The 16,762-nt window shown below is 43.1% G+C and overlaps 1 protein-coding gene across 1 annotated transcript in view; it reads left to right on the plus strand.

Annotated features, from left to right (window-relative positions):
• The first annotated feature begins 1,711 nt into the window (after positions 1 to 1,711).
• PELI2 (pellino E3 ubiquitin protein ligase family member 2) overlaps positions 1,712 to 16,762 on the plus strand; it is an 83,713-nt gene continuing 68,662 nt past the window's right edge. The window contains exon 1 of the mRNA XM_026100041.2: positions 1,712 to 1,915. Within this exon, the coding sequence (XP_025955826.1) occupies positions 1,839 to 1,915 (77 nt within the window). The 5' untranslated portion in view covers positions 1,712 to 1,838. The remainder of the gene's footprint in view (positions 1,916 to 16,762) is intronic.

A 16,762-nucleotide genomic window follows, 5' to 3' on the forward strand; every position in this document is an offset into this window, starting at 1 on the left:
GCGCCCGGATCCACGAAAGCGCTGCAGGACTCGCGCGGGCTCCAGCGCGGCTGTGAACGCCTTGCTGAACTAGAGCTTTATTAATCTTCCTGCATTTAGAGCAACGTTTTAGTGCATTTTAAAAATAAATGGCTACGCACTGTTTTCCTCGTGCTTGGGATTCCTGAGGACGTTGATTTTAAGGCTCTTCCAGCGCTGCTGGCTGCACCTCCAGGCAGGAGCCCGGACGGAGCTATCCGCAATTCCCGGGAATTGCACCGTTTCTGCGGGGTTTAAGGGGAGTTTTGGCCTCCAGGCAGCCGGCCCGCACCGAACGATTTCAGAGCGTCTGGCAGAAGTCGATTTAAGCTTGTTTATGCCGCGTGAAAGCAAAGCTGATGGGAAGGTCTGATGTTTTGGGGGGAGAAACGGGAAAACTTGAAGAGGATGCAGGCAGCAGGTTTGTTTTTCACGCCGCTTGCTGGGCTGTATTTGTTTTCTTTGACAGTGACTTACGGCCTGGCTTTCCTTTCTATTTCGTTAGGGCAATAAAGAAGATAAATCTGTAATAATTCAGCTCTCCGTCTTTAATAAAACCTTGTCTTCTTCACGCAGCCCCTGGGAAGATCTCCATTTCGCAGCCCGGCGCGATCGGCTGGGTTTTTCCATTTCACCTCTTCGCCAGAAACGACAGGAAAATAACGTGCCCGGGAAAATTAATAGCTAAAATGCAATTTTGGCCAAGGGGAAAGGTTTCGGCGAGCGGGGCAGGACTCGCTGCCGAGCTCCTCCGGGGACCCGGCCCCGGCGTCGGGGGGCAAGCGCGATTTTCAACGCCGCTCTTGGAAATTGCCGGCTTTCGCAAGCGCTTCCCGAAGGACGTGAGCGTGGGAGAACAATTTAACCTTGGAAGATGAAACCGAACACGAGGGGCCAAGAGGTGGGCTTGGAAGTTCCTTTCCGATTTCAGGATAAAGGAAGCGGGTAGCAACGGCTCCTCTGCCCAGATGCAGAATTAGCAATGTGGGAGGGAGAAGCTTTCGGGTGCCGGCGCTGGCGTTTTGCTGGAGTGAGCTAGAAACTGCAGCCCAGACAGTGCTCTAGAACCTCTAGAGCCTCCTCCTAGGCATCAGGCAACCTAGAACCAAAGAGGCCATCCAGATTGTCCCTGGTAATCTAGAACCCCAACCACCCAGGCAGGCGTTGCCCTAGAGCCCCACCTTGCAGGCGACCTAGAACCTCCCATCGATCTAGAACCCCATGGCGTGCTCTAGAACCCCCAGAGACCTAGAGCTCCCTGCAGGCGGTGGCCTAGAGCCACCTCCCCCCGCAGGCGTCCTAGAGCCACCCCTGCAGGCAGGAGGCGATCTAGAACCCCGCGGAGTGATCTAGAACCCCCGGGGGCGCGCGCGGCCCGGCCCCGCCCCCTGCCCCGCCCCCGCCGGAGCGCGGCCCCTTTAAGAGCGGCCCCGTCCCCTTTACTCTATGTTTACATAACAGAGCGAGGCCGTACCACTCGCGGCCAGCCGAGGGGGGGGGAGGAGGGAAAGGGGCGGAGCGACGCGGCGCAGAGCCCCGCCCCTCTCGCCCGCGCTCCCCCTCCGCGGGCGGTGAACGGGAGCGCGGCGCGGCGGGCGGGGCCACGTGTGGGCGGAGGGGGGGGGCGGGGGCAGAGCGCGGCGTCGCTCCTCCCACCCCCTGCCGGCGCGAGTTGGTACGGCCCCCTGGGCGCTCCTCCCCCCGCCCCCCCCGGGTGTAGTGGCCGTTGTCGGGCGGCCGTCGGCTCAGTGCGGGGCGCAGCGCGGAGCCCGCTCGGGACTCGCCTCCGCGGCGGCGGCGGGCGACTTCGCGGCGGCCCCATGTTTTCCCCCAGCCAGGAGGAGCACTGCGCCCCGAACAAGGAGCCCGTCAAGTACGGGGAGCTGGTGGTGCTGGGGTGAGCGCTGCGCCGGGGCGCCGCGGGGAGGGCGGCGGGGGGCGCCGTCCTGAGGCGAGCGGCGCCGGGGGGGGGGGGCGCGAGGCGGGGGCGCTTTGTCTCCCCTCTGAGGGGAGGCGCGAGACCCTCGTGGGGGGGGGGGCGCGCGCTGCTTCCCGCCTCCCCCCCCCCCCCCCCAATCCGCGGCGCCGAGCGCGCGGGGCGGCCGTTGGGGCCGTTGGGACCGTTGGGGCTGCCGCGCTGTTGGCGCGCGCGCGCGCGTCTCCGCCGCGAGTAACTTTGCCCGCGGGGAGAGCGCGGCTCCGTGCGTCGCCCGCGGGCCTTGGCGGGGCCGCCGCGGCTCGGCGGGCTGGAAAGAAACTTCGCGCGGCGCCCGGTGGGGATTGGGGGCCGCCGAGCGGAGTTGCCGCGTGAGGCCGCCCCGCGGAGCCCCCCCGCAGGTGCCGGCGAGCCGCGCTGCGCTGCCGCCGAGCTTTCCCCGGCGGTCTCCCTGCCGTCGCTGCTGCGCGCTCCGGGAGCGGCGTCCTCCTTGCAGACTGCAGGGGAGATGACTTTGGAATTAGGGGGGGGGGGGGAATGGAGCACTTATATTCAGATTCGTGGTGGAAATGTTTATTTTCTCAGCTTGATAGGGATCTCGAAGTAATCCGCTTGGTATTATGCTCTTGCCCTGCTGTTAAAGGTTGAAGCCTTTCTGCTGAGCGCCGTGGAAGCAGATGAGGGAGAAGCATCTAAGCCGTGCTTACTAGGAACCCTTGTGAACCTTATAAGAGATGTTTAATTTTGATAGTTTAATATCTAGAACCATATGGTTAACGGAATAATTTTTAGTAATAAATAGATTTCCAGCCAGCCATGAAGCAGAACAGTTAAAAGCCTTGCTGCGTTATTAAACCTCCCCCAGAATCTGTTACATATTTGCTGGAAGGTTGTAGAAAACCTTGTTCTTGTTTCTTAATTCTTTTTTTTTTGTCAAGTCATTTCATAAAGAACTATGTTCACCTCTGCAGCATGACTGTTTGAATGGCCAGGAGCAAATAAAAATAGCAGTCAAGACTAGGTAGGTGGTATGTCCAATGGTGTGCCTTTTTTTTCCCCCTAAGGGTTGTTAAATGTTGCTTATCACAAGACTATGTCAAGATATAGTTACCATGGAATAAAATTCAGCTATTACCGTGAATGTGGTATGGCTGGTACTTAAAAGACTTGAATTTAAGTCAAGTAACTTGATTTAAGAGAAATATCCATATAAAGCCAAATTTAATAAAGCAATGTTCTTATTGCTACAGTTGTGAAAATGAAGGGTAGCCTCTGCTGTGCAACACTCTGCCTCAAACAATAAAGTCATAGTATAATGTTGAATCTTTAATTAAATTAGAGTGCATAAATTGATGTTGTGCTGCAGAGGCTTTCTGTGCACAGCTGGAAGCATTTTCTTTTCTGTTGCTTTACTATTTTTAGCAGCAGTTGAAAGTACAGAAGTATGAAATGTTTTTGGCTCTGATCTTCACCATAGCAGTCTGATATGCTTTTCCTTAAATATTGATACACAATGGTCTTTGCTTATAGGTTCTGGTAAAGGTCTTGATCTTCACTGTTGTGTGTTGAAACATGCCAATACAATTTAAATAAACTCAATGTGGCTGGATTTAGTTCTTGAATATCGTCCATTCTATAAAACTACTGAGGTTATGTCTTCTGGCTGTCATTTTATATATATATAAATATATATAACGTAGGCAAACAAATCCTCTTTACCAGTAAGTCTGCAAATGGGCAGCTGAGTCTTTCTCTGGCTAGTATGTCTTTGTAGACTACCTTAAGCTACTTTGAAGCACGATAAGGCATTGGCCATCAAAGTTTACTGACAAGATATAGTTGATCGACCTAATGTAGAAATAGGTAGACATGGTAGGAGAAAGCCAGAGACTGCAGTTGTTTCAGTAATTACCCCTTCCACTTCTGGATCAAAGATTGGGGTTTTAAGATCAATTTGACATTTTTAGGAGTTGATTACCACATTTCCTATCAGAGATGTCTGAAATGTTACATGTAGTGCCATAAATAATACAAACTCATAGCTTTTTATTTATTTATTTATTTATTTATTTATTTTAGTGACTCAATGCTTGTGGCTAGGAACTCTTGGAACAGCCTGAGCATCTGTTCTGCTTTTTTTTAAAAATAAAGAGGGGGGACAGGAAAAATTTCTGAAATTTCTTGATACCTTTTTCAATTAAAATCTCGTAATCTGGAATTCAGTTGAAGTAAGACTGTGTAAACCTGCTCTCCTCTCCAAAGTGAAACTGCGACTCTGACCTGCCAGAGCCAAGTATCACAGCTTTTGTTATAATTGCTTGATTAAAATTGAGAAAGTGACCTCACAGCTAGATTTTAAAAAGTTGTTGTGAAACACTCTATGTAGCTTAAGATCAAAACCATTGATGCTGATGAAAAATTTCTTTCTTGAGCTGTAAGATTTTTAAATTTGTTGGTGAAAATGATGATGTACAAGGAAATTAACATACCTGGCAAACTGCTGAAAAGTCTGTTTTTAAGATAGCAAAACTTTCCCTCTGTCTTCTGCTTGTACTACATCTTAGCAGTATTAAAGTAGAGTTGTTCTATACTTAACTCTTAATGCAAGGGAAAAGTGTTCTTTTGGCAATAGGTAGTTCTCCCACTCTATTCATATTTTCTCGTGTTCATATTTTGTCTCGCAGTTGTGATTGCTTGTCTTCATGTTAATGTGATGAGAGGATAAAGCCTAACACATTTGAAGTCTGTCATTGCTGCAGATACATAATGGACTGCTGGGAGAAGCTTATTAGGAATGTTTTTTCTGTAAGTGATGTGGCAGTTCGTATTTAGTCAAGATTTTGTTGAGGTTTACATAATCAGTGTTGTAGTGAATAAAAGCAGTTTGTATAAATCAAGCCAGACAGGTCAAGATGTGTGGTACAGAAGAGATCAGCTGGTTGATTGTGAATGGCTGCCTGTAGTGTCATCTGTTTACAAAAAAATCTATGTGTTTCTTGATAAAGTAGAAAAATTAATGAAACTTTCTTTTTAAAAATATATATTTGAAGTCTCTTCAAAGTACAAGGCTTGGAATGCCAGGCTGGAGGCAGTTATGAACAAGATGCTGAATACTTTAACAAGAATCTGAATAGGGTGTGACAGTACTGTTAAACTCTTTGTCAGTATCCCTCATGTGACCCATTGGATGTGTTATATAATACCGAGCAACTGATGGTGAAGAGCTCTGCTGGGGAAAGCAGATGAAGGACTGTCCTATCCCCTGCCTCCCCCCAGCTTGAATTGTACTGTGAAGACTTGATTCTAATGCAGTGGCCTTTTGGTCAGCATGGCCTTGTCTTGTGTAGTGAGTGCTTCTCTTTGGCTGCGTGTGGATGTATTTCACTGAAGGCAGTTTTCAATGGTCTGGTGCCATTCAGTCTCTCTCTTCCTCTGGGACTTTGTGAATGTAAACATGTAGCTTGAGCCATGAATATATCTTTGCAGACTTTTCTGATATTTAATGATGCTGGTGAGTAGTTCTAACTTCTCAGAAAAGTCGCTTGATTAAAATTAGGCAAGCTGAAGGAGGAATACCAAAGAAGTTTAAGTCGTAGTCAATGGCTGAGCTCTCTGGCAGTGGAAATATTTTGGCCCTGATACTAGATCTGCTGAATTCCATGTCGTACCACCAATTCTAAGGAGCTCTGGATTGAGCTTCTAATAGGCCAGTGAAATGTGTGTGTGTATATGCAGTGTATGCCATACACACATATATACATAGTTTGTTTTATAGACTTTGTGAATTTTGCAATATACGATCAAAACTTTTATTTAACTAGACAAAAATAAGGGCTATCACTCTACCATAACTTCTGGGAAGTTGTTCTGATTGATAGACTATGTTATACTTTGATCAAATTTAGATTTGAAACGTGTCGTTTCGTGTTAATCTGAAGGGACCTGCATTTTTAAACTTCTGTTTCTCATATGGGCTCTTTCCGATTGATCAAAGTCACTTCTTAACGGCTACCTCCTTGGTGAGTTAAAGGTCCTTAAGTGTTTTCTACTTTCAAGCATATTTCTAGTCCTTAAATTATCTGTTTGGCTTTTCTTTGAACTCCTTTTGTTAATCATCCAGAACTGCACAGCAAGCAACTGATGTGTTTTTTCAGTAATGTGAATGTAAAACAAATACAGAAACAGTATAGAATCTATACATGCCTGTATCTGTTTGCTTCCCTTTATGTGCCAAAGGGGCAGGGTCATCCGGGCCACAGCATTATACTGGGGCCTCATGTTGCACTTACATGGATTTACTGAAGTTTTGTGTAAAGCTTCTGTAGTTTTCTGTACTGTACAGCTTATCTAAGTTACAGAGACTGCTTTTAAACCTTATTTTGAAATGTACTTTAGGCCTGATTAAGAGGAGTGTCTATAGCAAATACTAATAATGGTAGCCCCCTATTAAAAGCTTGATGTTCATTCTTCCCTCTGAGAAGCGTTTGCTTTAACAGTCATATTTGGAATCTACTGCTCTGCAGAAACTGTGGGGTTTTTTGTTTTTTTTTTTGTTGTTGTTTTGGGTTTTTTTTTTAACATTGAGAAGCGCATCTTGGAGACCTTGTGCTTATTTTATGATACAACCTGTATGCTGTGTATTGAGAATGTGATCAGTGCTAGTTCAGGGCTTACAAGTAGATTTATCGAACACCAGAAATATTGTGTCTGAATAGAACATTGACTACACTGTAGAGAAAATAGTAGAAAGGACAGTAGAAATGGATTTGAGGAAAGAGTCATGGATTTTTTTCTCCAATGAAAGCTTGTGTATGGCTGGGTAGAGCAAAGGTTTTATTTCATTGATGCTAAGAAATAAAACAAATCTGAGTTGGTTCTCTGTGACTGTCCTATTCCTTGGAATACTTTTGACTTTCTTGGAGTGCAGATTTATATCCAGTTGGAGGTTTTATTCACAGCATCTTGATACCGATGTAAAATCAGGGATCAGGAATTTCAAACTCTAGAAGCTAAAATCTACGTATGCTTAATCAAATCAGTGTGTCACACACTTGCTCGTTTAATGCTTATTATAAAAGGGAAAGTGGTGCATTCTGGAAGTTAAACTGTAACCCCCCTTGGCATGTACAACTAGTAGTTCACACATATGGAAGTGGAGAAGACCTTTTATCTTAAGATGCAGAAAACAGGTCGTTTACATTTTTCAGACTTCCTTGCCTTTGACTGATGCACTTCTCTTGTAAAACCAAAAAGCTGCTACATTCCTCCCTTGGCAGAGTCAGCGATGTGTAGTTTTCCATTTTTACTTGAAGTTTATAGATGAGTGGACATCGTAAAAGTCCACTTGGTTCTAATTAAAAATACACATATAAGACTAGAAATTACTTTCCAGGCTATTAAGATTTGGTTTTTATTTTTGTTTTTTTTTTTGTTGCTGAAAGCAGCATATTGTTTAAGATACTTCATGCTTCATCTTAAAAGCAGGCTGTTTTAAAACTTTGATTACAAGGTTGCTTGGGAACAGACTTTTTCATAAGAAGTCAAGAACTTTTTAATATCTAGCTTAAGCTAAGCCATAGTCATCTTATACCCATTTGTTATGAGGTTAGTGCTGCCCTTAAACTTGCTTAGTCCTTATTCCTTGGTAGTGACAGCACATATCAGCCTGGTTCTCTGAGTAGCTATAACCTTCTTCTCTCGTACTGCAAGCTAATGAGAAGCTGTGTGTATACAGTACGGCACTGAGCCTCAGCCAAATGCCTTGCTGAAGGTATGGCTTGTTAGTTCAGAGTGCCAGCAGAGAAATTTTACAACTGCCTGCAAAATACTGTAGACATGCCTGTAGGCAACAACTGTTTAGCTAGGCTGAACTGGCCATTGGCTCGTGTCCTGCTTCTTGGAGGTATTGTCTGCGTGTGTTTTCGTCCTAAACTTCTCTTGAGTATCTGTGATTAGAATGAGTATGAAACTTTCCAAAGGAGACACCTCTAGCATGTTGTGCAGTGGCAGTCTTGCCTCGTAAGTCTTCTAGAAGAAATGCTTCTCATGACGTAGTCTGGGGGTTGTATTTGGTTCTTCTACAATTGTCATATTTGTGGCTTGTTTGTCCTGTAGACAGCTGTTTACTATTAAAAGCAGATAAAGTAGAGGAGGAGTCAGTCTGAGCTCTCAGCTTGAAGCAGAAACTCTAGTTTCCAGGTGTACTTTGTATTGTCCATTGTATTTGTGCTATTGCATAGCCTAAATCTCATCTGTGTTGAGGATGCCTTTCAGTTTTGTCAACGAATGTTGTCAGTGTGTATCCTCACTCTGTTCCAAGGCCACTGGTGAAAAGTTCATGAGGTTTGTCCGATGATTAAACCTTGAGGGACAAGAACAGTGACCCTGGAACAGAGGACATGCCTACTTCCAGAAAGACTTGTAAGGCAAACTTTTTTTTTGTTGTTTTAATAAATACTTTAGTATATGTGTTCTCATGTTTGTCACTTCTATGACCTGCATATGGTAATGCTGCATTGAAGGGGTCCATGTTTTCTTTTAAATGACTTCTTCCTCTCTTGACAAGATGCTGTTTCAAATTTTATGCCTCCTTTGTCTTTGAGCATAAGCTATGATACTCCTCCACCAGTTCGCTTCTCTTAAGCAGTAAAACTCTTGATGTCTCTACTGGACTTGGGTTATTTTTGCTGAAACTCCTTTGACTCTGAATTAGATGAAAGGTTGTTTACATGCCGATGTAATTGTCGCTGGTACCAGGACTTATTTCGTGTTTTTACTACTTAACAAGTCTACTGCAGTGAGGTGTGAAACTCCTCTCTAGTTGGCGGCTGCTTTGCATTCCTTTGCTGAAGAAGATTCTCATTTTTATTAGTCTGCATATTACAGTGTATGTTGTAGGCCATATAGATGTTTAGCTTCATATAGGTTATTACTGGGTCTTGAGATTCTAGCAGCATTCAGACACTTTGGGGGGACCAATTCCTAGCTCTCTGGCTAGCTGTAAGTAACATCTGGGATTAGACTATTTTAATCCTATTACTCAGTGGCCTAGAATAGGTCTTGGTCCTCTTATTAAGCAAATAGCACTAAGTCAAGAGCAGTAGGGGCTTCCAAAGAAGCAGATTAGTGTGCTTTACCAAAAAAAAAAAAACAACCCCCCCCACACACACACAAATTGGTAGGGCAGTGCTGTCCTCTCTTCAGCTGTGCTACACCATAGTGCATCCTCTTTGGATGATCAGATGTGCCATTTCTTGATGTGACTAAGTGTCCTTGTAATGTGACCACATGCAACTGCTCTGTGCTGTTGTTGATTATATAGGGAGTGCATTTTTGGCTTTGAGTTTAAAAAAAAAAAAAAAAAAAAAAAGGCCCTGGGCAGGGGGAAGGGTGGCAGTCAGTAAGCTGTTCACGTAACTACAGATGGGAATCACAGCATTGGGAATTCAATAGTAAGAGTAAGCTGTCTTTGGGTTTGACTTCTCAAGAGACCTCTTTCTACTGCCCTTCTCACAAATAGCCCTTGATGGCTAGAGCTGATAATGGAGCTTAAGATACAAGATGTTTATATAGGAAATCTTTATGCAGCAAAGCTTGCAACACTTGTAATATAAACATTCAGAGTCTCTGAAAACTTGCTACTGAGGGGAGGTGTGGGAGGGGAGTCTTGAGGTTTAATATGATTGGGTTGTAAATGATATATGTGGATGTGGTGACACTGGACTTGTATTGTTTTGATGTAGCTTTTAGTAACTTGTTCTGATTAGTATAATTTCTGTTCCTAAATATAGGAGCCCTCTGAGAAGTATATGCAAGTATCAGCTGTTTCGCACTGAATTTCTGTTCAGTCTTCCAAGGCCAGAATATGAAGCTCTGTGAGGTCAATCAACAGCACGCTCTGCAGCTTCTTAGTGGCTGCAATTATTAGATCACGGTGCAGAACGAATAATACGCTTAAAGCTTTCCTCTGTTTCCCAACAGACATTTCATATTGATGAAATAGATTATAAACAGGAGTAGTAAAAATGAATGCAGACAACATCTAGAATGTTGAAGAGTTTGTTTCATTTAAAACAATGTGTTTTTGAGTTCAGCTGGACTTCATTAGGATGGCACGGCATGAGAGTGCTAATTGCTGAGAACCGATGAGGCACGCTTCTGTCAATGGCAATTTTTATCCTCTCTAGGTAGAGGAAGGGAGCAAGCCCTGTTTAGTGCTTCCAGAAGGGATTTGTTTTAGTCCTCCTCCCTGCCCCCCTTAACAATATCACCTTCACTATGGACTTAGGTGTGTTGTGTATCCTGACCTCACAGTAGGTAATGATTAGCATGCTGCTTGGAGGATGAACTAGCCATGGAACTGTTTGGCCCTTTCCAGCCTTCTGTAGCAGAAGGCTTCCTATGATAGAGAAGGACCTGAGTATGTGCCCTTATGAAATATTTGACAATAAAAACGTAATGTTCGTCTGCTGTGTTTGTTGTGCTTATAACTAACTGTGCTATAGCTCCATTATTGAATGTGTAGCAGCCAGTTGTATTGGGTAGAGATGAAAGCAGCCAGTTGCACAGTCAGACAAATACTAAATTCAAATGTTGGCGTGCTGAACTGCCTTGCCAAAGAATTGGGAGTGAGGAAAGAAAAGTTAAAGGTAATTGGCACATAGTATGTTAAAGGGAGAAAGCCAACTAGTGTTGTGTTCCTCTACTGGAGTATTGCAGTGTTAACTGGTCCCTGCTGTTGCAAATTCTACTTTTTGCTCTTTACATACAAGGAATGAGGACGACACAGTGTTGGTGTAGTCTTTCTCTCTAACTGGTAAACAACACTTTGGAAGGAAATCGTCATATTCAACTATAGTGACATGGTTAGTGGGCTTTCAGATTACCGTTTGCTCTGAAACGTGTATGCTATCTTTTAGAATCCAGTAAGGTGATAAATTGTCATGAGAACTTTATTCTTCAAGCTGGATGGCTTTAGTTGTGCCTAGCAAACAGGTAGACTTTAAACAGATGAGTCGTGTCCTCTTAAGGCACACAAATGTCATGGAATTAGGACAAAGTGGTACTGGCTGTGAAGACAATTAGTCACTGTATGAAAGTAGACAAATTGAAGCATAAAGAGGCTTAAATCTCCAGTTGCATATTACAAATAAACTAGAGACCAAATGTGCAAACTCTCCAGCATGTGCCTTTAGGAAGAGTGAAAGAACTGTTTAGTCTGGACACAGAAGTTAATGGGCTGAAACTTTGATTTAAGCACAGCTGTGCTTCTTTACATGGAACAGCAGGACTTTATTTTGATTGTTGATGTCTCATTTAGTAATAGCGGAGTCATATCCTTTGAAACAGAAGTAGTGCGCATGTGTTCTCCTTTTGTAGGAAAGGCTGAACTGCTGAAAGATACTGAGAATTGCATAGTTCCTGTTTCTGTGCACATCCTGTGACAGAGACATCTATTTGAAGTGGATTACTGTAATTTCTTTTCTAGAACATTGGCTAATAAACCAAAATGTTGTTGTTTTTCCAATTTGCTTGCCTTCCAGTCCATGCTTGACCTCTGAAAGCAAACAGCTGTGAAATTCAATGCTCAGGTTCAAAAATCACTTTGACGTTGTAGAGGAATCTTTCAGGTTAGATATGATTTATTATCTTGCAGTAATAATCCTTTCCTTTCCACTAACAGACATATAAGATGTGTTCTAAATGACTAAGTTTGGACTCTCTTAAAAAAAACCAAAAAACAAAAACCACAAACCACCCCAAAAAACAAACAAACAAAAAAACCCACCCAAATCTTAATTTGGTGGAATAGTATCCAAGTGCATCACGGAATGAGTTCTAAATTGATGCATTTTTTTTCTAGAAGATTTTGTTAAATGGGCAGCTGATACCTCAGTGTCCTTTGCCCAGAAAAAACACCAGCAAATTTTGCAGATTGAGCAGATTGATCTTGGGGTAAATCTGTGAGAAGGCAAGCTTTGTTTGAGATGAGCAGCTGAGGCAAGTAACTTCTTCCATCAGAGGTAAATCTAGATAGGGAATTTTGGCAATAGCCAAACATACTAGTTTTTCATGGTTGCTATTTTTTTTTTCCTGCTTCTGATCTTCCCTGGGCTAAATAAAAGTCTGAAACATGAGAGGCACCTTTAAACACTAGGCCAGCCACCTTGGAGTGATAATGGCAAACTTGCTTTCATATTCAGTGTCTGTGGAAGCAGCAGTGGCTTAGTCTCATGGACTGTGGTGACCTTTTTTTAGGTAAGGTGTCTAGTTGAAGCTACTGGCATGCAGAATGCAAGTTATTCATTTGGTTTTAGGGTTATGAGTTTAGATATACTCAGTTTATTCTCAATTCCAAAAAGATTTCTTAAATAATACTTTTTGATAGTGAACCCCGACCCCATTTAAAGACTTTGACAGAGCTTTTTCAAAAACACTCTAATTTTTTTTCTTTGCCTTTGGGAGACAAGTGTGTGGTTCTGTGTGTGAGTGTTAACAGTGTGCTCGCTATCAGAGCAAAAGAGCCTTAACTTCTGAGTCTTGTTTTGTGCCTTACTTGTAATGTTTGAGCACAGAATGCTGCTGTTACATTGCCTTATCTCTCCAGTTGCACAGTCACACTTCCAGCTGCAATACTTGAGTGCTGTGCATCTTGTTTTATTGCTGGTTTTAGGTTTCCAGTAGGCAGAGAGTGGTATAATATAGTAAATGTATCCTTTCTATGTAAGGATGTGGGGAAACTACAAAATATAAAGTTCAGTTCCCTCTGTAAGCAAAGATGGGGTTTAAGCCATTAGCAGGATCTAAGTCAAGCTTTTAATAGCTCAACATATCCTCCTAGTTTATTATGTACTATGTGACTTTAAATTCAATTCAGGAGTTGGCCTCTGATCATATATTGTTAGTTAGCACCTTAATCTTCTTGGAGAAGACTGGTTTATATTAAGATTTCTCCTACTGGAAAATTCTCAGCATAGACAGAGCAATTGTAAAATAATACCTTCTTAAGGAGTAAGCAGATCTTCTGGTGGCAAAAGTGATTTGCTCGTTCTCTTCTGGGCATTTTGTAGTCAGTGCAGGCAGGAAGGAGCTGGATTTATGGATTGGCTGGATTCCAGCTGCAGGCTCTGTTCAGACCCAAGCCACAAAGGATATGGGCTGATTCTTAAGTTTTGGGCAGACATAGCAGTTGGGAAAAATCAGCTGTTTCAGGTCTGTGAACTGATGGAATTTGTTATGATAGTCAGATGGTAAGTGTAATGCTTTGTGCAGTGTAAAGTTCCAGAAATATAGTAAAGATCAGTTTGTCATGCATAAGCGAGTTGAGTTAAAAACCAAAAGATATTGGTAGGTGTCTGTGGTCCTCTTTAATATCCAGAAGATAAATATATTCATTTCTAAAAGCAACCATTTGTTCATGAAAATCAGAAATGCAATGCGACTTTCTCCCTGCCCCATCATTGCCACCACTCTTACCTTGTCCTCATCTAGTTCATGTACAAATGATTGTAAGCATTCTTTGTTTTATTTACTTAGGTGAAGGTAATTTACCACTTATATTCATGATTAACTTAGTATAAGGAGAAGTCGGATTAGAGATAATCTTAACATCTTAATGCTTTCTCCTTTTATTTTCTTCCTTCTTCCAATCCTAGGTTTTATGGAAGGTCTTGCAGTTTCTGGAGAAAGAGAAGTTTTAGTTGATGTACAAACCTACCCAGAGCGTGAAGTCTTAAAATTTAGTAGTCGTAGCTGTTAAAAGTATGAAATATGCTGTATAGCCTGCTGTGCTTGACAGGATCATCTCAGTTTCTTATTGTCTGTTGTTTGATTTCTCTTTCATTATCTGGACTCTCTTTCCTAAAGGAAAGAATATTCAGTTCTGCAATTCAATTTGGAATAAATTAAGCAGAGTTCAAGTCTGGAGAAGTCCTGAGCAGGTTGCCCATTTCAAACTGATAATGGTAGCTGCTTGGAGCTTTTAGAATTGCTTGAAAGCATTTAAGTGGGGTGGAACAAACTGTTTAAGGAGCTGATGCTCCTTTGAGACATAAAGGACACATGCTGGACAGGGGCAGGAGAATAATGTATTTAGCTTTAGGGTGATGACCTGAACACAGGTGGAATAAAGTCCGATGTCTGAGCTAGTTACTGCTCCCTGCTGTCTAGGCAGCCTTGTTGCTGGAGGACACCACATGCTCAAATCTGCTGGCACTATCAGCTGCCTGTTCCCGTCATTTTCCACCTGCCTGACTGCTCAGTGATTTACTGAGAGATGCAATGGCAAGTGAGGTTGTAGTCTCTCAGTGGAAATGAAGTACGTCATTGAACTGATCTTATTCCAAAGCCTTCCAGTGCTGTTTGTGCTCTGCTGAGGAGAGTCTGCAGCATGAATTCCCCCACCGCCTGGCTTTGGTGGACATCACAGAATCCATGTGACTATTACTGCCTCACCTCTGAGAAAGACTTAATTGGAGCTGTTGACTTACTAGGCAAAGAAGGAATCCAACTGTAAAATGTGGACCCAGAGGAAATCATGCTTTGCTGGTTCTTTGGATCATGAAATGCCTTGTTTATGACTGTTCTTTTTCACTACTGTTGCTTTGCTTCTACTGCTTGTAATACTGGTGGGACATCAACTTTGGGTAGATGGGAATGAATGCAAATGTTTTGACACTGCATGTAGCTAGTATGAAGAGGAGTGGATGCCAACAGTGTCACAGGCCCTACTGGCAGCCTGGGCCACACCATAACCTCTGTCCCGGTGTTGCGAGGAGAGACTCAGTATAATGAATGTGTTTGCCATGTAGTACTCAACTACCAAAAAGCCTTCTATGCAAAGGCACTGTGCTGTGCCTTAGAAAAGTGTTAATGAGAGTAAGTGTACTCCATGAAGCACTCTCTATGGGATGTTGGTCTTGTGGTGCTGCTTTAGATCAACTGGGTTCTAACTAGTCTTTTTAGTGGGGGAAAAGAAAAGAGGTCCCTGTAGACTAACTCTTTCAGTGTCTGCTTTCCTTGGAAAAGCAGCTCTTTAGAGGCATTTTAAACAAAACCTGAAACTTTGGGGAATTGTAGATGATGTCCCATGTAGTTCAGCAGCCTTGTGCTTTACCTCTCGTGTATGTACCTCTCAATTCAGAAGCCAGACTAGTGTTCTGTGTTACTCAACATACACGGTAAACGCTCTTCCCCCTCCGGAAAGTTTCAAACCCAAAGTCACACTTTCCAAGTGGTTATGAAACAGCCTAGATGAAGATTTTTGTGCTTGGCCAACAGTCCAAAAGGAGAAGTTTGTTTGGGTTTTCTCCACTCTGAATGTGTCTCTAGCAGAGTTGGGGCTTGTTCCATTATAGTGAGCAGTTCCAGAAGATACACTTCTAAATTTTGCAGACTAAGATATTAAGACAGGCTGATGGGATGTGAATGCTTCCATATGGCATTCCTGTCTTCTGCTGCCTCCAACATGGGAGAGCAAAGGCACCTCCCGACCAAGAGATTTTTACATAATGGAAGCAAATGCCACCACTCTTATCTCTGTTTTCGATAGGGCTGTAGGAGGAAAATAAAACAATTATGGAAGAGCTTTACAGTTGGTGTCTTATGGGTATAATGCCAAAGTACTGACAGGGTAGCATGGGAATGTGCTCTTCACTTTCTGTAGTACATTAGCAATCTCTTTGGGTGGACTTGGGAAAGGAGGCAAGAATTTAGGTATTTGCAGAACCCGTGTAAAAGGGGGAAGAGACTGTGGGTAGATTGTATTTGTCCTTGGGCATCCTCACGCTTGGGCAGGGGAGTGTGCAGAATTTCTTACTATTGTTTTACTCCCCCATCCAGTTGATAACAGCTGCTCACGGCCCAGGTGCACTTATGGGGAGCGATGTCAGATATAAAAACTTCTGAGGGCAAAAGGGAATCTCTTGAGGCAACCAGCTGCAATTGATTATTTTCTCTCCCTGAACTAGCTCTTTTCAGACATGTTTTGCTGGGGAATCCACTTCCAGTTTCAGTCTTGGGCTCATGAGCCCTGCTTCTACAGCTGAATTTCTATTTGGCATGCAAATGCTAATTTTAGGTCCTGTGATGCTGTTTAGAATTACAGCCTTTGCTTTAGGAAATACTGTTTTAGGCAGATCCTCTGCTATCTTGGTCAGGTTTGCCCTGTAGTGCTCCCTTGCCTTAAAAATCAAAGAAATCTAGATAAGTAAGGAGAAACATATGGGGTGCTTTGATTTTAAAGTTGGAGAACAAAAATAGTAATAGTATGCTGACTGTCTTTGTGGATTTTGGCTGAGAAAGAACTAGACTTCCAAAGGAAGAAACTTATGAAGGAGAATTACATGTGGTTTTAAATTTGTTTTCTCTTCTACAAACCACTATGCCACTTGTGCACATTACTTAATATCTGTTGGAATGCATAAATGCAAATTTCATGGAACTTCAGTTTGTAAAATATCTAACTAAAATAGGCAGTCTGGATTAGCAGTACAAGTCAAGTAAGCTTAAAAAAAAAAGTTCTGGTTCTGCAAGAAACTTTGTGATTACTGAGCCTTCAGTGTGGCTTTAGGGTTTTAATGGCTGTATCTGTGTACAAAGGCACTTTTGCGTGACAAACTTGTGTCTGACCGAACACTGTCTTGCTGCAGCACTGAGAATGGAGTGCCTGCCTGTCTGAGGGCAGTGGTTGTACAAAATCTCACGTCTGCACGGACTGACTGGGTTGCAAGCAGCTGTATAGTGAGATTCTTCTGGAGGTCAGGATCTCTGTAGATCTAGGCATGAAAAACAGACCACATCATTTATGAT

This window comes from Dromaius novaehollandiae, chromosome 5 (assembly GCF_036370855.1).
Source record: "Dromaius novaehollandiae isolate bDroNov1 chromosome 5, bDroNov1.hap1, whole genome shotgun sequence".
NCBI classification, from domain to species: domain Eukaryota; kingdom Metazoa; phylum Chordata; class Aves; order Casuariiformes; family Dromaiidae; genus Dromaius; species Dromaius novaehollandiae.